Source organism: Oncorhynchus gorbuscha, linkage group LG26 (assembly GCF_021184085.1).
Source record: "Oncorhynchus gorbuscha isolate QuinsamMale2020 ecotype Even-year linkage group LG26, OgorEven_v1.0, whole genome shotgun sequence".
NCBI lineage: Eukaryota > Metazoa > Chordata > Actinopteri > Salmoniformes > Salmonidae > Oncorhynchus > Oncorhynchus gorbuscha.
In genome coordinates this window covers 3,330,163-3,352,665 of record NC_060198.1, presented here as the reverse complement: position 1 = coordinate 3,352,665, position 22,503 = coordinate 3,330,163, and the positions used below count along the sequence as shown (strand labels likewise).

At 45.1% G+C, this 22,503-nt stretch overlaps 1 protein-coding gene across 1 annotated transcript; it reads right to left on the bottom strand.

The window, feature by feature from the left end:
* Positions 1–267: 267 nt before the first annotated feature.
* On the bottom strand, positions 268–22,417 carry LOC124015623 (low-density lipoprotein receptor-like). The gene is made up of 17 exons (XM_046330982.1): positions 22,052–22,417; positions 9,616–9,741; positions 9,284–9,406; positions 8,269–8,646; positions 7,700–7,822; positions 7,362–7,484; positions 6,882–7,004; positions 6,549–6,677; positions 6,010–6,181; positions 5,574–5,801; positions 5,011–5,129; positions 4,609–4,748; positions 2,649–2,790; positions 2,372–2,524; positions 1,760–2,035; positions 861–1,024; positions 268–528 (listed from the first exon to the last, which is right to left on the bottom strand). Exons 1-17 carry the CDS (start codon positions 22,128–22,130, stop codon positions 493–495), a joined length of 2,634 nt encoding a protein of 877 aa, XP_046186938.1. The 5' UTR covers positions 22,131–22,417; the 3' UTR covers positions 268–492.
* Positions 22,418–22,503: the final 86 nt, after the last annotated feature.

Sequence of the window (22,503 nt, the reverse complement as noted above, 5' to 3'; positions counted from 1 at the left end):
AACTCTTACATTATGAAAGAACGGACGACTACAGTCCAACTGTGCATTTACTGTGTCTTTCATTTTCAAGTCCTTCTGATGTTTGACAAAATGGCCTCCAGACGTTTTTTTTTTCTCTTCAGGGTTGTGTTCGAGACCACAACGCTACCAAGTCATTTTTTTGTGTGATTCCGTTTGTATATGTTTCTTCTTCTTCCATTCCTTTTTTTGGGGGTGGGTTTCCATGGCAACCAAGTTATTCTTTCTGAGTTTCTTTTTTCCTTCTTCTTCGTCTTGGATGGCAGCACAGTGTTGAGGTCGGAACGGAATCTTCGGAACAGGAAGCCAGGAACTTAGGTCATCGAGATGAGGTCATCGTCATTGGATTGGAAAGGACGTGTGAGTAGCATTAGGGTTAAAATGACCTCCATCGGTTTATGTTTGTCACTTTTTCAAACAACAATCTCTTTAAATACAATTCTTCATATCCACTTGTTCTTCTTCTTCTACTAGTCACGCCAGGTCTTCTTCCAGGCTCACCATCTGTCTCTGTGAGGGGAGACAGAAAATAACCATAAACACAAAGTCACACAACACTGAAAACCACTACATGCAGTATTTCATAGGCTATACCATAATCAGTCACATGCTTTCTATTAGCCACTGCAGAACACCTGCAGGATTGGGGTCAAGTGGATTGCAACTCCACATAGGAAAACAATGGGCAATTCATCCCATTATTTCACTTAATCGAAATGGAATTGATCTCAACACAGTATGAGAATTTAAATGGAATGAACTCTAACCCTGGTGACACGTGTAGTCTACATAAGTAATAAGACAGTGACTGGGTTGCTTGGTAGGTTGCTAGGTGACAGTACCTGTGGGTAGGTGTATCCGTCCTGGCTGTGGTTTCTACAGATGTGCAACTCGTCCTCTGTGGTCTTCTGGTACACGGGGTTGTCAAAGTGGATGGTGTTGGTGTTCTTCAGCCTCCAGTGTCTCCATAGCAACACTGCACCAAACAGCACCAGGCACATCATCACTGGAGAGAGGAGATAGGGGGTCAAAGGTCAGTTCTTGTTGTTGTAATTGTTGTTGTTGATAAAGTATGGTAGGTAAAGCCAGTTTAACTTTTACAATGATATGTGTTTTAATGAGTGTACAAAACATTAGAAACACCTTCCTAATATTGAGTTACACCCCCCTTTGCCCTCAGAACAGCCTCAATTGTCGGGCATTGACCCTACAAGGTGTCGAAAGCGTTCCACAGGGAGGCTGGCCCATGTTGACTCTAATGCTTCCCACAGTTGTGTCAAGTTGGCTGGATGTCCTTTGGTTAGTGGACCATTCTTGATACACATGGAAAACGGTTAAGAGTCAAAAACCCAGAGCGTTGCAGTTCTAGACACACTCAAACCGGTGCACCTGGCACCTACTACCATACCCTGTTCAAAGCATTTAAACATTTGTCTTGCCCATTCACCCTCTGAATGGCACACGTACACAATCCATGTCTCAAGGCTTAAAAGTCCTTCTTCAACCTGTCTCCTCCCCTTCATCTACACTGATTAAAGTGGATTTAACACATAACATAAATAAGGGATCATAGCTTTCACCTGGTCAGTCTCATGGAAAGAGCAGGTGTTCCTAATGTTTTGTACACTCAGTGTATATCAACACAGAAGTCAACATATAAACAGAGAGTAGGTTACTACAGTACTACTGTATTTATCAGTGCACTAGACATTATGCTGATACTACAAGGTAAAATACTCACTGATAGGTAAGACAATGTAGAGCACAGTATGGTGTGATGCCTCAGCTACTTTGGGCATGGCAACATAGCCACTTTGACCTGTGACCGCAGTTTCCTGTGGACTGTGAGTGGTCGAGGACCTATCAGGGTCCTGAGGCTGGGCCCGGCGGGCGGAGGAGGTAGTTGTGGTAGTTGTAGTTGTGGTGGAAGTGGGACCAGCTGGCTGTTTGGTTGGGACCCTGGTAGGGATGGGAGTTGCAGTTTTGGGAGTGGTGGAGGGAGCGGTAGTTGTTGGAGCTGTTGAGATAAGAGACGGGGTTAAAGGTCACCAAAGGTTAGAGGTTAGACACACAAGAACGTGTCAGTTAGTTTGAGAAAAGGTTCAATGACCATGAACAGTGAGTACGAGGATAAACACTAACACTGACATCCATTGGCTTTTGAACTAGCTTTTAACTACAAAATATTTGGTCTTAAACAGATTTTAATGATGATTAATAATGAATATATGAATAACATTCCACCCATGAGGAGGGCGATCTGGTCATTTGACTGCAGGAAAGGGGTATAAAGGGCAGTAGTTGCACCTTCTCCTCTAAAGTTCCATAGGGTTCGACAGAGGAAAACACATACCTGCCACACACTTCCTCATGTCCAGGCCGAGGGTCATGTGATCAGGACAGGCACAGGTGTATTTGGGGGAGTGTTGGTTGATCTGGGGAGCAGGTAGACATAGGAACTCACAACCTCCATTCACAAAGTTTTTCTCTGTGCACCAGTTCTTTCCTATAGGAGAGAGAGAGAGAAGCGTGAGAGAGTGAGTGTTAGACCACCTGATTCAGCTTTTAAAGTTAATTACAGTTATTCATGTAAGATTTGTTATGTTTTTAAAAAGCGTGCGTTGCCATACCGATGGGCTGCTTGAGGTTGTGGTATACAATGATGTCCTCTGGCTGCATCAGGTCCTCCGCCAGTACAGTGATGTCATTTCCTGTCAGGCGGTTGGCGCTCATGACCGCTCTGTCGCCCATGTCGGTCCAGAATACTTTCTCCTGTGAAACAAATGAGAAAACCAGAAAAAAGAGAGACAGGAAGAAAAACTAGGTTAACCAACTGTACATAGGCAGTACATAGTCAGTACATACAGAACAAAGTTAACCAACTGTACATAGTCAGTACATAGTCAGTACATACAGTACACAAAGTTAACCAACTGTACATAGTCAGTACATACAGTACACAAAGTTAACCAACTGTACATAGTCAGTACATAGTCAGTACATACAGTACACAAAGTTAACCAACTGTACATAGTCAGTACATACAGTACTTACAAAGTTAACCAACTATACATAGTCAGTACATACAGTACTTACAAAGTTAACCAACTGCACATAGTCAGTACATACAGTACTTAATGTTAACCAACTGTACATAGTCAGTACATACAGTACTTAAAGTTAACCAACTATACATAGTCAGTACATACTGTACACACAGTTAACCAACTGTACATAGTCAGTACATACTGTACACACAGTTAACCAACTGTACATAGTCAGTACACACAGTACACACAGTTAACCAACTGTACATAGTCAGTACATACAGTACTTAATGTTAACCAACTGTACATAGTCAGTACATACAGTACTTAATGTTAACCAACTGTACATAGTCAGTACATACAGTACTTAATGTTAACCAACTGTACATAGTCAGTACATACTGTACATAGTTAACCAACTGTACATAGTCAGTACTTACACAAGTTAACCAACTGTACATAGTCAGTACATACTGTACACACAGTTAACCAACTGTACATAGTCAGTACATAGCATCATCAGAGTAACCAACTGTACATAGTCAGTACATACAGTACTTAAGTTAACCAACTGTACATAGTCATATACAGTACTTAAGTTAACCAACTGTACATAGTCAGTACATACAGTACTTAATGTTAACCAACTGTACATAGTCATATACAGAGTAACCAACTGTACATACAGCATATCAGATAGTCAGTACATAGCATATCAGAGTCAGTACATAGCATATCAGAGTCAGTACATAGCATATCAGAGTCAGTACATAGCATATCAGAGTCAGTACATAGCATATCAGAGTCAGTACATAGCGTACTTACAAATCCATCCACAAACAAAGACTTAATGTATGTATCTGGTGGAAACCAACCGTTTCAGATATGGGGCTTATTAACCTCCTATGACCTGGATACTGTAAGATCAGTTTGGTCTCCATTCAGCAGCTACATGGATGGATTTATGTAATACAGCTAAAGCTGGCTAGCTGCATGGCTAAACTCATAAACCGGGCTGGTGTATAAGACCCAACCTGGAAATCCCCTTTAATTAAAGCTACCACAGCCAGGTTGGTTTGGGCTAGAGGGGGGAGACCATGGTGCTCGACCCAGGGACCTAAAGGAGGTTCTGGGGCCAGGGTAGAGGGGGGAGACCATGGTGCTCGACCCAGGGACCTAAAGGAGGTTCTGGGGCTACAGCCAGGGTAGAGGGGGGAGACCATGGTGCTCGACCCAGGGATCTAGAGGAGGTTCTGGGGCCACAGCCAGGGTAGAGGGGGGAGACCATGGTGCTCGACATAGGGACCTAAAGGAGGTTCTGGGGCCACAGCCAGGGTAGAGGGGGGAGACCATGGTGCTCGACCCAGGGATCTAGGAGGTTCTGAGGATGGATTGTAACCATTGTCCACATGGACTGGACTCTACTGGTTCAGTTAAGTCTCCCTTTCCCTTCCTACAATTCCTCTAGGACCTGCCCATAACTATACTCCAGATGGAACTCAGGTTAGGGAGACCTTAATGTCCACATTCCATCACTATTTACCTCGAAGACGGCGAGAGAGAGGGGGTGAGCCAGCTTGTCCTCGTTGTAGATGAGTGTGTGTCGTCCTTCTCCGTTTACGCCGATGCTGGAGAGGGTGTGCATCTTAGAGTCCACCCAGTACAGACGCTGGTTAACCATGTCTGTTCCAGAGGCAAGGAGCGTTAGAGAAATCCAACTGTATAATCATTCACTTATAAACAATGCTTCCACGCCTGATAACGAGGCAGATTATTTGAATGTAAATAATGTACACCTACAGTATGATAGAACTTCCAACAATAACACATCGCAAAATCTCAACTGCTCTGTATACGAGTACAAGAATCATGTGAGACAGCAAATTACAATGTGTCCAATCGCACATCACTATATTGCAGTGTCCAATCAGTGGACTCTTCTTACCAAGAGTGATGCCGTTGGGCCACATGATGTTGTCCGTTACCAAGGCGACGCGGTCGGCTCCGTTCAGCCCACTCTTCTCGATCTTGGCCTCGTTGCCCCAGTCAGTCCAGTACATGAAGCTGAAAACAGACACAGTACCGTCAGTCAAAACTCCGACCTCAAACACACTTCAGCACAACATCTGGAGGTCTTTAGAGAAAAACACAAAAACACACACACACACACACACACACACACACACACACACACACACACACACACACACACACACACACACACACACACACACACACACACACACACACACACACACACACACACACACACACACACACACACACACACACACACACACACACACACACACACACGTTGAGCTTCTGCCATGTTTCTTGTTGCGAAAGAGATCCTCACTCATTCAATTATTCCAATATGTTCGACAACAAAAGAATCCTGTCGAAGATTTATCTTTTTGCTTTTCATGGCAGTCAAACACCTATTGAACATGATACTGATGAAAACAAGGTTAATAAAATCAATCAATCAAATCCCAAGTTTCTTACTTATTGGCTGGGTCCACCACGATGCTTCTTGGTTTCTCCAGTCCTTCGCTGATCAGTGTCTTTCGCCGTGTTCCGTCCGTTGTTGCCACGGAGATGGTCTGGAGCTCACTGTCCGTCCAATAGATGTTACCGTGAATCCAGTCGACGGCCAGGCACTCCGGCACCTCCATCTGGCTGTCAATCACCACGTTGTGGTGGGAGGAGTTCCCTGCCAAGTTCATGTCGGCGCTGGGGAAGGGTGCAGGACAAAATAGATGTTTGTTAACTAACAAATACTGTATATTGTCTGTTTGCAGATACACACACACACACACACACACACACACACACACACACACACACACACACACACACACACACACACACACACACACACACACACACACACACACACACACACACACACACACACACACCTTCCCCAGCAGGTCCTCACCTGTAGATCTTCCTGTGGTACAGGTCAGACCAGAAGATCTTGTGTCCAGGCATGTCCATGTCCAGGGCCACCACGTTCTTCAGTCTGGGGATGAGAGGGACATACTCTCTACGGTCCAGAGTCATCTTCCTCACCTCGTGGCGGTTGGTGAACAACAGGTAGGGGACAGTACCTGGAAGACATACAATTAGATTTAGAAAGTTTTAGATTTCGACCTCAAGTCTGCCACTTTACCCAACTGTTTACATCACATTTAAAAAGTTGTCATTTCCAGTTAAAAAAAAGTGGGCCTCAAATCTGCCACTTTACATAACTATATTTACATCTCATTTAGAAAGTTGTTTAATAATGAGGCCTCAGAGAAGCTACCGAAACCTCTTCTTTGCTTTAATTTGTTCAGACTATATCAGAATTGCTCCCAAGGCTCTGTTCATATATCCACACTAGCAAGCAATCTATCAAACATCCATTCTAAGTGGTATGCTGGGGTGGCTGTCGGAATGTAGCTTAGATAGTGTGTCCCTCCATCTCACACGTACCTGTGGCAGCCTTGCAGGTCTTGGTCTTGGGGTCCAGTTCATAGCCCTCCTCACACTCACACTTGTAACTTCCCAGGATGTTCACACAGATCTGGGTACAGGTGTCTGGGTCAGCACACTCATCAATGTCTACAGGAGGAGGAAAACAGGGTTAGAGGTCAGAAGATAGGGTCAGGGGTCAGTTGTGGCAATTCATAGTGTGATTTGATCCAAATCCAAGGTCCTGTGATCTTATCCGGCACTCGTCACTATAGTGACTTAGAGCTCAGTCATTACAATCTTCTGATCTGAGTTCAGAGCCTCAGTGCCATATTAACATTTATTTCCGCACACCTTCACATTTCCTGTTGTCCTTCCCCAGACTGTACCCAGCAGGACAGGAGCAATTGAAGCCAATCTTCAGGTCGGTACAGGTGTGAGAGCAACCGCCGTTATTGGTCAAACACTCGTTGTTGCCTGCAGAATCAGACCGGAAATCAGTTAGAAGAAATATATCTATCTAGAAAACTATAAGAAACAACCATCATCCTCAATGTCCATGATGACAGCCTTTTCCCTTAGGCAAGACTAAACCAGTCACCTCACTCTTTACAACCACTAACTAGTTTGGCCAGACCAGACTGGCCTGAACCACTTGGCTAGCTGTCTCCATCATATTTTCCTAGCTGGGATGTGGTCTCTCTCCTCTGTTTTCCACTGAATGGTATGTGGGTGTAAAGGGAGTTCCCTATGGGCCCAGGGTCAAAAGTAGCGGGCGAAACAGGGATTAGGGTGCCATTTGGGACGCAGAATATCTCTACGGTTCCAACTCACCACACTCCCTGATAGGTTCGTCGGACATGTCTCGGCAGTCTTTCTTCCCGTTGCACACCTTGTCCACGGTGATGCACTCCCCACTCTTACACCTGAAGCTATTCGGGCCCTCACACGCATCCACTGGGGGAGAATAAGAAAGAAGAGAATATTATTAGACATATAGTACAGCTATAGGGAGAGTGTGTGTGTGTGTGTGTGTGTGTGTGTGTGTGTGTGTGTGTGTGTGTGTGTGTGTGTGTGTGTGTGTGTGTGTGTGTGTGTGTGTGTGTGTGTGTGTGTGTGTGTGTGTGTGTGTGTGTGTGTGTGTGTGTGTGTCCATTAGGGCTGAGCCTCACCGCTCTTGCAGTCCATCTCATCACTCAGATCCCTGCAGTCAAACTGGCGGTCACACTGACGGCTACCATGGATACAGGAGCCATCATTACACTGAAACTCATCTGGCTGGCAAGTGGGCCGACCTACCGACAGAGAGAGAGAGAGAGAGAGAGAGAGAGAGAGAGAGAGAGACAGAGACAGAGAGACAGAGACAGAGAGAGAGAGAGAGAGAGAGAGACAGAGAGAGAGACAGAGACAGAGACAGAGACAGAGAGAGAGACAGAGACAGAGACAGAGAGAGAGACAGACAGAGAGACAGAGAGAGAGACAGAGACAGAGAGACAGAGAGAGAGAGGTTAGATAAACAATACAACAAGACAGATGGACACATAAAGAAAGAGCGATTGGGATTTTCTCTTAAGAGTCCCTTAGTTTAGTATCTGTTTATACAGTATATCTTGGAAGATGAACATTTGTTTTTGTAAACGCTTAACTAAATAAGCATATTACTGCTTTTGAAAAAACACAAATGTTTCAGAGAGAAAGGACAGAAGCAGAGTTGAATATTGTCAAAAACCCTTCCACTCACTGCAGTTGGTTTCATCTGAATTATCCTGACAGTCCTTGCCTCCATCACAGCTCCAACTCCTATGGATACACTCCCCACTCCCACAGTGGAATTCATGTGGCCCACAGGGCTTTGTTGTCGGTTTGGTGTCCCTCCCGCCACAGTTCTGGGGCCACTCGTCTGAACCGTCGGCACAACCGGCGTCGCCGTCGCAGGCCCAGAGACGCGGGACACACACAGTGTTGTTACACTGGAAGGCGTTGGGACCGCAGGTGGCGGTGGGACAGGAAGTCTCGTCAGAACCATCGGAACAGTCGTTGTCCTTGTCGCACACGAAGGAGACGGCGATGCACTGACCGTTGGAGCAGCGGAACTCGTTGTCGGTGCAGTTCTTTGCGGCTGGAGGGAGGAAGGGAGAGCGAGGGCTGGAGGGTTAGGCATAGGTTTGGAAGGTTTGGGACTGGGTGACAGTATTTGTTACTCTATTGTGCCTTTAGGATGTTATTATATCTGTAAATAATGTTGTTGTCACTAAAAGAATGAGAGGTTTTTGTCTAAGGGTTCAATGGGTGCAGAGTAGACACAAGGACCAGAGTTATGTGGTGATAGTACCAGTTAGTGATTACAAACTGGAGTCTTATCACATCATCATGCATTAACTACAGAGGTAATCAGTGTTGAACAGAAGTTTGTCTTCGGTATGGTGATGACTGCAGTGTAATCAGGTATGACAACGATAGTTGGCTACAGCATATACACTATTGGACTAGACTAGTGAATGTAAATATGTAGGATCTTAATTTGAGACAGTTTGCTACAGAAGGAAAATAATCCTGCAGCAACCGGAAATGTGGATTATTACGTGGATTATAATTAATGGACATTTCGAGTCAAATTTCAAAGTGGAAATTTACTAACTTCATAAGCCTTCTTAAACTTCAAATACACTACAAATGTTAAATGTCCTGCATTGCAGGAAAGTTCTCCTGCAACAGGGTGATCAAATTAAGATCCTACATCCGTACTGTTATCTTACCACAGCCCTTCTCATCAGCTCCATTGTCACAGTCAGCTTTGCCATCACAGTGCCACGTTCCGGAGATACACTTGTTCAGTGGGCCTCCGCAGCTGAACTCAGTGGGCAGGCAGGTCTTAGCCTCTGGAGACACAGAGAGACATGAACAGATAGAGACATTAGAGGCTGTGTGACACATCTTAGCAGTTCTATCTTATCTGAAGAGGAGGACGAGGATGAGGAAGAAGAGGACGAAGGATGAGGAAGAAGAGGACGAAGGATGAGGAAGAAGAGTATGAAAAGAAAGAGGAGAGAGAAGAAGAGTAGAAGAGGAGGAAGAGTCCGTTACTCACCACAGGCGGCTGGCAGCTCGTCAGTTCCGTCACCACAGTCATCACCTCCGTCACACACCCACCGGCTGGTGATACATTTCCCGTTGCCACACCTGAACTGACTTGTCCCACATGTATACGCAGCATCTAGGGAAGAAAAACCCAGGATAACTGTAAATGATTGACAGACAGGACACATTTCATCTTATATAGATCTATACTAGTGTAATTTAAAAAAACAAATGGTTGTATTTATTTAACCTTTATTTAACGAGGCAAGTCAGTCAAGAACAAATTCTTAATTACAATGACGGCCTAAAATATACACAAGGTAGTACAAATATAATATACACGGTCGACAGTTTAACAGAGTGTATTTGATACAGATTCAGTAACTTTTTACAATATAGGGCAATAATTCATTATACATATTTTCTGTCACGCGACACTAGTACCACATAACATTAGGCTCACGCAGAGGATAGAATAGGTCTGTAGTAGTGACGGATGTTAACTAACATTTAACTAAGTAACTTCCCTCGGTTAGTTCATGTTCAACAACGCTCGCTGACAACAGAGGGCGGTCATCTGACGGCCATTAAGATTGGGATTATATCTAGTTGTTGGTGAGAAGAACACATCCTCTACAATGTTTTGTAGTGCCCCTCTGGGACCAGCAATTATGTGTGATAAGAACTACAGTAGTGAGAGTCCAAAGATAAAGGAACAGGATATGTGGTAAAAAGACCACAATATGGAGCATTTCTAAACAGGAAGTGAAGGAGATTCCCCATGGGAGAGACTTATCTCTTATCGTTCACACACTGGAGCTACTGTATCTCATGGTCTTTCAGCAGACAGTGAGAACTTGACGGCCATTTTGTTATGCACTCAAGACTGTTGCTTGGCAACTACTGTTTGTGCGTTTCTCATGTAAACCTTCAAATGAAGGAAATTAGTGCAGGACAAGATGTTGCCGAAACAGAACAGACACAAGTGTCAACTCACACGCACACACCATTGGCCCACATATACAGCATCCGGTAAGGGAAAGTTAAACAACTTATAGACCTACTGTACAGACTTGAGCAAGGAAATACATTTTTTTCTCACTTATAGTTTCTGCCAGTAGGCCTATGAATGAATACCACGTTACTGTTTGACGAGCCTATTCAACAGTGAAATGAGATTTAACCCCAAAACAGCCCAGTTTATTTTGGGTTGCTGAGGTCACAACCTCATTGAACTCATCTGACCAATCAAAGTGAAGATGTCTTTAACAAGGAAGTGAGAGCCATCAGGTAAAGCTAGCATGGAGCCTTCAATATTCTGCAAGGTCTCGGTCACTAAGTCAGTTTATCTCCCTCCACTGTCAAATTCCACTGTGCCTGAGGCAACAGAGTATGAGTCAGAGCCGGAGGATGTCTCTTTAAGACAATGGAAGGGGGGAGGAGTCATAATCACACCACCCGCTGCTGATTGGCCCTTGAGTGACATTCCTCGAAATACTCATAACAAGAGCACTAGTGAGAGCAACAGGGGAGGTGGGGCACAAAGGGACACAACACCAGGAATTTTCTGAACTCAAGCTGTCAAATGTTGACACTTGTAGTAGTAACCGCGGCTACACCAGCATGACTCAAGTCGTAAAGTCGGTTGCTACACAGAGAGTTAGTGAAGTAGATTCAGAAGATAGAGGTTGCTTGCTCTGTCTATTGGCATGTGATGTCACCAATGCTCACACCTTCATGTAGAGATGTGGGACTGTAATATCATAAGACGATCTTGTATTGAGAAATGTTGGCCTGACTTGATCAAGCAGGGCTTTTCATAGGAAAAAACGACTGCTGAACCCCTCGCCTCAAATGCTTAATTACACAGGCACTGTAACCGCCAAGACTGTGGCTGTGTTTCCAGTGAACCCAACACACACACACACACACACACACACACACACACACACACACACACACACACACACACACACACACACACACACACACACACACACACACACACACACACACACACACACACACTACCAGATGTGGAGGTTCCAGGAATAGTTTCCCCCCCATCCTATTCCAGCAGTTCTTGGAGAGAGTGGTGATACATTTACGAGGCCGGCTGACTGTTCGCTCGACCTGAGACTTATACAGTCTCTCAAGTGAAAACGGAGACGTTACTTGGCCCGACACGCACTCTGCCTCTCTCTCTCTTTCCATGATCCTCTCTGTCTCCCCTCCCCCCTTCTCTCTCTCTGTCTCTCCCCTCTCCTCCTCTCCCTGTCTGTGTTTTAATTTTCTCTCCTGCTAATCTTCTGTCCCATCATCTACAAATGGGTCACAAGCCTCTCAAGCTGCATACTGTGTTCTCTCTACCATTCTCTCTCTGGGTCACAAGACGCTCAACCTCCAGCAGCATAGCCCACTGTACTCTCTCAAAAGGCATCTGTGTGTATAGTATGTTAGACTGTACGCCACAACTATGCCTACTATTCTCTCTCTGGGTCACAAATCTCCCTTCCCAAGCATACTGTACTGCACTCTCTCTTTGTAGCCTATATGATTAGATATACATTGTGTAATAGAGGACTTGTACTGCATTCAACTTAGTCTCTAATTGAAATGCAGTGGGTGAGTTATTTTCCCAGGATGTTGTAAGTGGTTTATCTTTAAAAAAAAAAAAAAAAGCCCAGCAGTTCTGAATGGAAACCTCTTTCCATTGACTAGCTTTGAATGTGAGTTGTTATCAACGACAGAGGCCAAGTCTAGCTTACGTTTGAACCCAAAACCATCTGGCTGGAAAGGTTGGGCCACGCCATAGCTATACGTAGCCCTCTCTCCCAGTGTGGGCGTGTCATGGCGTCAGAGTGTATTTGTGTGCGTGTCGTGCGTATCATTGGTCGATAACTAAGCCATGCACTTGGCGTAGTAACCAAGCACAGAAGACGGAGGAAGTTTGTTTGTGGCACACTGTTCAGGTTACAGTTAATTATTATTAAACAAACAATAATAAAATAGAAGTTTGGTTCCTGTCTACTTAACTTCCTTATGGGCCCACTTAATGCAGTCCGCCTACTGTCTGTACGGTTACTGTATGTGTAGTATATATGCCATTTAGCAGACGCTTTTATCCAAAGCGACTTACAGTCATGTGTGCATACATTCTACGTATGGGTGGTCCCGGGGATTGAACCCACTACCCTGGCGTTACAAGCGCCATGCTCTACCAACTGAGCTACAGATAGTCACCATATAGACATTTCATTTGTCTTTGAGGTTGTGACTAAACTAAATCAAGATAACAAATATGGGGTGATTTCTCTGACACGTTTCCTTGAGGGATAATAGTTGTATTGTATTGCATTGGTTTTCTTCACAATTACTCCAGAAAATAATTGTCTTGGTTGAATTTACTTCAGACAAAGTGAGTGGGAAAATCCTGTTGTATTTCGAGTGGAACGTTACTTTAACACATCTACACAGTTCTACCAGCAGGGTACTTTTCATTAGTTACAACAGATCACATTCAAACTAGCTCTGCATGCAGCCTGTAAACTATTGCATAATAATCTCCAGATTCTAAGAACCAAAAAGCCATTATAAGCAACCTTCCTTATTTACCAATCGGCACATTCTTAGGTGTCTCTCTGCCTGCCTGCCCGCCTGTCCACCCGCCCGCATGTCTGTCTTGTAAATGGAATTATCGGCAAGTCACCTGATTTGCATTCTCCTTCCTATGCCTGATGCCATCCCCACACAATTTGACCCACGGGGGAGAGGGGAGAGACAAATAGACAGAGCGAGGCAGAGACAAATAGACAGAGCGAGGCAGAGACAAATAGACAGAGCGAGGCAGAGACAAATAGACAGAGCGAGGCAGAGACAAATAGACAGAGCGAGGCAGAGACAAATAGACAGAGCGATGCAGAGACAAATAGACAGAGCGAGGCAGAGACAAATAGACAGAGCGATGCAGAGACAAATAGACAGAGCGAGGCAGAGACAAATAGACAGAGCGAGGCAGAGACTAGTGAGGGGGTTGACTCATAAGGGGGGTTGAGGGGGTTGACTCATAACCCGCAGTCCCACAGTTATATCCGCGGGGCGGACGGCTTCATGGTCATTAAATATTGGCGGATGTGTGTGGCAGGTAGGTTAAATAAAGAGAAACAATAGCTTCAAAATATCCATCAATGTATAATTCTAGTGCAATTTCTATCAACAGGCTTCTTGGACTTCTTATTTCATTATTGTAGGCTATCTGGCATTAGTGCAGAAGACTAAGCTTTCGGGCCGAGCTGCACTCCAAATAGACTACACAGCCAATCGCCAAATGCTTTCGGGAAACAGGCAGAAAAAGTTAAGGACATGGTTGAAATTTCATTCAATAAGACAAAAGCTGCAAAAGGAGAGTTGAAAATAAAGAGAAGGGAGGGCCTGAAAAGAAATGTTTGGGACAGATGTGGTGAAAGAGGAGGATAGCAGTGCTGGCTATGTTCTGTGTGATTGTGAGACACTATACACATTTGACCGTCACAAGACGGGACTTAAAATAGGCCTATGTCAAAGGAACTGTAGCCTACTGTTCAGATGGGTTAAATGGAAACTGAAATCTGGACATGGACTGTAGGTCTATAACCTCTCACACAGCCTTAATAATAACTCCTGCAGAATGTAGCCTTTCTTGCAGGTAAATTATAAACCAAATGTAGGCTAAATTTGGACTTGGGAACAGGAGTGGAGACATATGATTTCTTGAGAATGCATTGCTCCGTTAGATACCGACTGTAGAGGTGCTGTCCTCATCATACAATCTGATAGTATTTCAATTTCTCAACATAACAGGTAATCAAATGGCTACCCAGACTATTTACATTGTATGCCTCCCCCTCTTTTACACTGCTGCTACTCTCTGTTTATCATATATGCACAGTCACTTTAACTATACAATCATGTACATACTACCTCAATTGGCCCGACTAACCAGTGCTCCCGCACATTGGCTAACTGGGCTATCTGTATTGTGTCCTGCCACCCACCACCCCCTCTTTTACGCTACTGCTACTCTATGTTTATTATATATGCATAGTCACTTCAACCATATCTACATGTACATACTACCTCAATCAGCCTGACTAACCGGTGTCTGTATGTAGCCTCACTGTATGTTGCCTCGCTACTGTTATAGCCTCGCTACTGTATATAGCCTCACTACTGTATATAGCCTCGCTACTGTTATAGCCTCGCTACTGTTATAGCCTCGCTACTGTATATAGCCTCGCTACTGTATATAGCCTCTGTATATAGCTCCTCGCTACTGTATATAGCCTCGCTACTGTATATAGCCTCGTTTCTGTATGTAGCCTCGTTACTGTATATAGCCTCGTTACTGTTATAGCCTCATTACTGTTATAGCCTCATTACTGTTATAGCCTCATTACTGTTATAGCCTCACTACTGTTATAGCCTCACTACTGTTATAGCCTCACTACTGTTATAGCCTCACTACTGTTATAGCCTCATTACTGTATATAGCCTCATTACTGTATATAGCCTCATTACTGTTATAGCCTCATTACTGTTATAGCCTCATTACTGTTATAGCCTCATTACTGTTATAGCCTCACTACTGTATATAGACTCATTCTGTTATACTACTGTATATAGCCTCACTACTGTATATAGCCTCACTACTGTATATAGCCTCATTACTGTATATAGCCTCATTACTGTAGCCTCGCTACTGTTATAGCCTCATTACTGTTATAGCCTCATTACTGTTATAGCCTCTGTTATATTACTGTTATAGCCTACTGTTAAACGTTACTGTATATACTGTTATAGCCTCATTACTGTTATAGCCTCACTACTGTATATAGCCTCTGTTATAGCCTCACTACTGTATATAGCCTCACTACTGTATATAGCCTCACTACTGTATATAGCCTCGTTACTGTATATAGCCTCGCTACTGTTATAGCCTCGCTACTGTTATAGCCTCTGTTATAGCCTACTGTATATAAAGCCTCGCTGTATATACTGTACTGTTATAGCCTCGCTACTGTTATAGCCTGTACTGTTATAGCCTCGCTACTGTTATAGCCTGCTATATAGCCTCGCTACTGTATATAGCCTCACTACTGTATATAGCCTCGTTACTGTATATACTCGTTATATAGCCTCGCTACTAGCCTATATAGCCTCACTACTCGCTACTATATAGCCTCACTACTGTATATAGCCTCACTACTGTATATATAGCCTCACTACTGTATATAGCCTCACTACTGTATATATATACTGAATATCTTCACTACTATATATAGCCTCACTACTGTATATAGCCTCACTACTATATATAGCCTCACTACTATATATAGCCTCACTACTGTTATTTTTCACTGTCTTTTTACTGTTGTTTTATTTCTTTATCTACCTGTTGCACTGTTGGTTAGAGCCTGTAAGTTAGAATTCCACTGTTGTATTTGGCACACGTGACAAATAAACTTTGATCTGATTTGAACCACATGAGATTTCAATTGGGCTTCGATGCACATTTTATCAGAAACACGTTGGGGTCGGGTCGTTTTCACAGCTTTCTTTTTCCTTACAACTGGTCTAACTGATGTCAAACATCTTCTGCCGTCTTTGACTGTAGCATATAGGGCATTTTCTATATGTGTGGGTTAGGGTTGGGTGTGGGCCTCAGAATTACAATGGATCTGGTGGTTGTGGATGGCTTATTAGCAATTACGGGCAGGTGTTGGTGAATAAACAGCTGACCTGCGCACCTTTAGCAGAGACACACAGCTGACCACAGCTGCCATCCGGACAGGGCCTTAATGTAGTTAGGTGCTTGTTGGATGCGGCCAATTTCCTGTAAGGACCTTTCCACTGCTGCTGGCTCACTGTGAAATACATGAAGTCCTATTGGCAGACAGACAGTGCTCACTTCTTGTAATGTACGCCTACCGTCTTCAAAAGGTTAGCATCATGATCAAGTTACACCATGACCTGAATAGACCTTCATATGGCTGCCTACATACAACGGAAATCACGTTGATCTAGCCGTGCTGCTGAGCGAGGAGAGGCGGAGCGAGAGAGATAGAAAGAGACAGTGAAGGAGAGAGAAAAAGAGAGAGGAAGTTAGAGGGATAGAAAGAGAGAGCGGGAGAAAAAAGGAGAGAGAAACATTTTATAGAGAGAGTAGAGTCCCCACCTCCCAATCTCCATCAGGTTCTATGAATAAACACTGCCTGCCTGCTTGATGACAACTTGACCATGTAAGGTCCTTCAACACTGATTTTTCTGCGGATGGAAGAGAAAGAACGTGCTCACTAAACACCAGACCCTAGTCTGCAATGGACTTTCCAATAGGCCCAAATGTCCTCCATGTAACCTGTTATATATTTCAACTGGAAAGCTGCAGCCTGCCTGGTGTTCAACCTTCTCAAGTTCTCCCATGTCATCCTTCTCCTCCGCACACTCCACACTGGCTTCCAGTCCACTCCACACTGGCTTCCAGTCCACTCCACACTGGCTTCCAGTCCACTTCCAGTCCACTGGCTTCCAGTCCACTCCACACTGGCTTCCAGTCCATGGCTTCCTCCACTCCACACTGGCTTCCAGTCCACTCCACTCCACACTGGCTTCCAGTCCACTCCACTCCACACTGGCTTCCAGTCCACTCCACTCCACACTGGCTTCCAGTCCACTCCACTCCACACTGGCTTCCAGTCCCTCCACTCCACTGGCTTCCACTCCACACTGGCTTCCAGTCCACTCCACTCCACTCCACACTGGCTTCCAGTCCCTCCCTCCACCACACTGGCTTCCACTCCACTCCACTCCACACTGGCTTCCAGTCCACTCCACTCCACACTGGCTTTCAGTCCACTGGCTTCCAGTCCACTCCACTCCACACTGGCTTCCACTCCACACTGGCTTCCAGTCCTCCACTCCACACTGGCTTTCAGTCCACTCCCACTCCACACTGGCTTCCAGTCCACTCCACTCCACACTGGCTTCCACTCCCACTTCCAGTCCCTCCACTCCACACTGGCTTCCAGTCCACTCCACTCCACTCCACTCCACACTGGCTTCCAGTCCACTCCACTCCACTCCACTCCTGGCTTCCAGTCCACTCCACTCCACTCCACACTGGCTTCCAGTCCCTCCACTCCACTCCACACTGGCTTCCAGTCCCTCCACTCCACTCCACTCCACACTGGCTTCCAGTCCCTCCACTCCACTCCACACTGGCTTCCAGTCCCTCCACTCCACTCCACACTGGCTTCCAGTCCCTCCACTCCACTCCACACTGGCTTCCAGTCCCTCCACTCCACTCCACACTGGCTTCCAGTCCACTCCACTCCCACTGGCTTCCACTCCACACTGGCTTCCAGTCCAGTCCACTCCCACACTGGCTTCCAGTCCACTCCACTCCACACTGGCTTCCAGTCCACTCCACTCCACACTGGCTTCCAGTCCACTCCACTCCACACTGGCTTCCAGTCCACTCCACTCCACACTGGCTTCCAGTCCACACTGGCTTCCAGTCCCTCCACTCCACACTGGCTTCCAGTCCAGTCCACACTGGCTTCCACTCCACACTGGCTTCCAGTCCACTCCACTCCACACTGGCTTCCAGTCCACTCCACTCCACTGGCTTCCAGTCCACTCCACTCCACACTGGCTTCCAGTCCACTCCACTCCACACTGGCTTCTGACACTGAATCCAACTGTAAGTCACTCTGGACAAGAGTGTCTGCTAAATTACTAGAATGTCAATGTAAAACTAGAGCTGAAAAGACTATATTGTTTAGCAGCAACACCAACAGTCTCTGCAGCTTTAGTTGAAGTGTATGAAAGGCTACACTGGATGACAACAGGAGGACGGTCCATATAGGTCAAAGGTGAGGCTAATATTGGAGTCCTCATCAACGCCCTTGTCATTGTGTGTGACAGGCTTGTTTCTTTAAGTTAGTTTGCCTATGCATTTCTGCTTGTTTTGGCAAACACACACCCACGGCGAGAAAAGTGTTTGTATGTAAACACAAATCTTGCCAAAGGTCAGGGCTTGGTCTTTCCATAGCCACAGATTAATTTAGAACTAGATGACATGTGCACTGATGGTCATCTGTCAAGATGCTAAACCAACAGAACTCAGTCTGTACTAGTTCAGCTAACTGCAATTTTGGTTTAAACTCATTCATCCAACTGCATTCAGTTTATACTAGTTAATCTGACTGCACTTGGTTTATACTAGTTAATCTAACTGCACTTGGTTTATACTAGTTAATCTAACTGCACTTGGTTTATACTAGTTCATCCAATTCCACTTGGACCTTCATTGTGAGGTTATTAATGGTGTTTTTGCATGATGCCACTGGTGACTGATTGAGAGATCTGGTGTGTTAGGAGAATGTACATCATGCGATGCCTATCAGATGCTCTTGGGGCTGCATGATTCATATGGGGATTATTCTAGAATCTATTCTATTCTAGAACCACTGATGCAACTCTACAGGGATTTTCCCATTATTCTCCATGGTGTCAACTAATACAGCCCCTTGGGGCTCCACACACAGTAACGGCAGACCTACTGTTGGGGCCCCACAGTGAATGCACCAATTTGTAAGTCGCTCTGGATAAGAGCGTCTGCTAAAGACAGTAACGGCAGATCTACTGTTGGGGCCCCATATATAAGTAACGGCAGATCTACTGTTGGGGCCAGATCTACTGTTGGGGCGCCATATATACAGTAACGGCAGATCTACTGTTGGGGCGCCATATATACAGTAACGGCAGATCTACTGTTGGGGCGCCATATATACAGTAACAGCAGATCTACTGTTGGGGCGCCATATATACAGTAACGGCAGATCTACTGTTGGGGCGCCATATATACAGTAACGGCAGATCTACTGTTGGGGCGCCATATACATACAGTAACAGTAACGGCAGATCTACTGTTGGGGCCCCATATATACAGTAACGGCAGATCTACATACAGTAACAGCAGATCTACTGTTGGGGCTCCACACATACAGTAACGGCAGATCTACTGTTGGGGGCTACACGGCACATCTACTGTTGGGGCGCCAACGGCAGATCTACTGTTGGGGCTCCACACATACAGTAACAGCAGATCTACTGTTGGGGCTCCACACATACAGTAACGGCAGACCTACTGTTGGGGCTCCACACATACAGTAACGGCAGATCACTGTTGGGGACCTAACAGCAGATCTACTGTTGGGGCTCCACACATACAGTAACGGCAGATCTACTGTTGGGGCTCCACACATACAGTAACGGCAGATCTACTGTTGGGGCTCCACACATACAGTAACGGCAGACCTACTGTTGGGGCCCCACACATACAGTAACGGCAGACCTACTGTTGGGGCGCCATATATACAGTAACAGCAGATCTACTGTTGGGGCTCCACACATACAGTAACGGCAGATCTACTGTTGGGGCTCCACACATACAGTAACAGCAGACCTACTGCTGGGGCCCCACACATACAGTAACAGCAGACCTACTGCTGAGGCCCTACACATACCATAACAGCAGACCTACAGTACTGCTGGGGCCCCACACATACCATAACAGCAGACCTACAGTACTGCTGGGGCCCCACACATACAGTAACAGCAGACCCTACTGCTGGGGCCCCACACATACATAACAGCAGACCTACAGTACTGGGGCCCTACACATACCATAACAGCAGACCTACAGTACTGCTGGGGCCCCACACATACCATAACAGCAGACCTACAGTACTGCTGGGGCCCCACACATACAGTAACAGCAGACCTACAGTACTGCTGGGGCCCCACACATACAGTAACAGCAGACCTACAGTACTGCTGGGGCCCCACACATACATTAACAGCAGACCACACACACACACACACACACACACACACACACACACACACACACACACACACACACACACACACACACACACACACACACACACACACACACACACACACACACACACACACACACACACACACACACACACACACACGTCAGCAGCAAATTTAATTGCTACATTAATGAATACCTTGAACTATAAACATTGGATGGAAGTTCTAATCTTCAAATCCCTGGGAGCAGGAGTTAGTCTGCATCGCAAATGGCATCGTCCCATAGGGCTCTGGTCAAAAGTAGTGCACTTTAGAGGAAATATGTTGCCATTTGGGATGCAACCTTAAAGATTGAGGGATAACAGTAGAACGGGGTGGCAGAATGTAGCCACAACTAGACTAATACACAACACAATATTAACCTAGAGGCCGGTAAGTTCACCCTTAGCCTACCTACTGAAACCAATAAGGAATTTGCCCCGACTGCTGTTAATGCATTGCAATACAATTGCAATACATTGTGGGTGGGTTTTTATCATATCAAGACATCTAAAGAAGGAAGCAGACTTTGCTTGAGGTGATAAACATATCCTCATAACATGCATCTATTAATGCGCCTATTACATTTCATTGTTGATGACAAAAGCTATGATTTTAAATGCCAATTGAGAATGTATTTTGACATTAAGCTACATCTAACCTACAAATGCATAACATTAGTGATCAAGAAGGTCTGCAACAATCAGAATTTTGCAGCAAAATAGTCTATCCTTCAGGTGTAAAATAAAACCAAGTTATTTCCTCCATACATGGCACAGAAGCTGGGTTGAATAACCTCTTGCCACACCGTATAGAAGCCGGGCTAGACGCCCTTTTGCCGCGCCCTTTCTCGTTGACAACCGTCTTTTTCCTCCAACACGTCAAGCCCACAGGTAAAACCAGACAGCTTTGACATATCGGATGTGACGAGCCTATTTCTCATTCGGATTGGCTTGCGGCTACATACTATTTGAAGAACAGCCAATCGACTTCCCGAGCGTAGCTTCCGTTCATACGGACGAAATAGATACATTTGAACTTTTAGAGATAAACATATTGTCAACGAAAAACCATTGGTTAAGTTCATCTTTAATCGGCTTTGAAAAGGAAAATGTCTTGAAAAGCTGTTAGCGCTTGACTCTCAATGTCAAGAACATGCCCCCTTCCTGCGCACTAAACCCACTATTACAAGTTCAGCCTAGGACACGAGGGTATAAACATTGGTTTAATTGAACATTCGACTGGTATTGTAAGCACCGAAACAGAAATTAATTCAGAAAATGTCAATTTAGCCATTTATTCTGTGTGAGCAGCACGGTTGCATTTGCAATTCCATGTCAGACATAAAATAAAAAATATCACTGAAATATAGGCTATTGACAACTATGTCATGTTATAAGTAATTTAAAGATGTCAAATTCCATGTCAGATGGTTTAGACCAGAGAATCCCAAGGGCAAAACCCGCTCTGCAAAATACGCATCATAAGCATCTTGCATGATACAATTGACTTCACATCCTTACCTGTAGGAGCAAAACAGTGGGAGAGCAACACCAGGCAACATGCTGTCAGCCCGGTGATTCCCACACGAGTCGGTAGCATCTTTTCTCCTTTGGGCTTCCACGCAATTCGAAGTGTTTCGTCTTGGTCTAATATCGACCACCCGGCACGCAAAATGTTTGACAGCTAGCCTACTGAACAGCACTAGTTCAACTCAACTGAGAGATGCTTCTATATATTTGTGGATGTTGCAGTCACAGCTAAAACAAACTGGGATAAACGAATGACTGTTGTTTGGGTATATAGAGAAGATTTACTGTGCGCCTGTGTCTAGATCTCGTGCCAGGGAGAAATATTAGATTTTTTGAGCCACTTCTGACTATTTCTATGTGGTCCTACATGTGGGCGGGATCAGCAGAGTGGTGTGATATTTTAAATTCGACATCAGCACCGCAGGGGTGGAGCTACAGCAGTC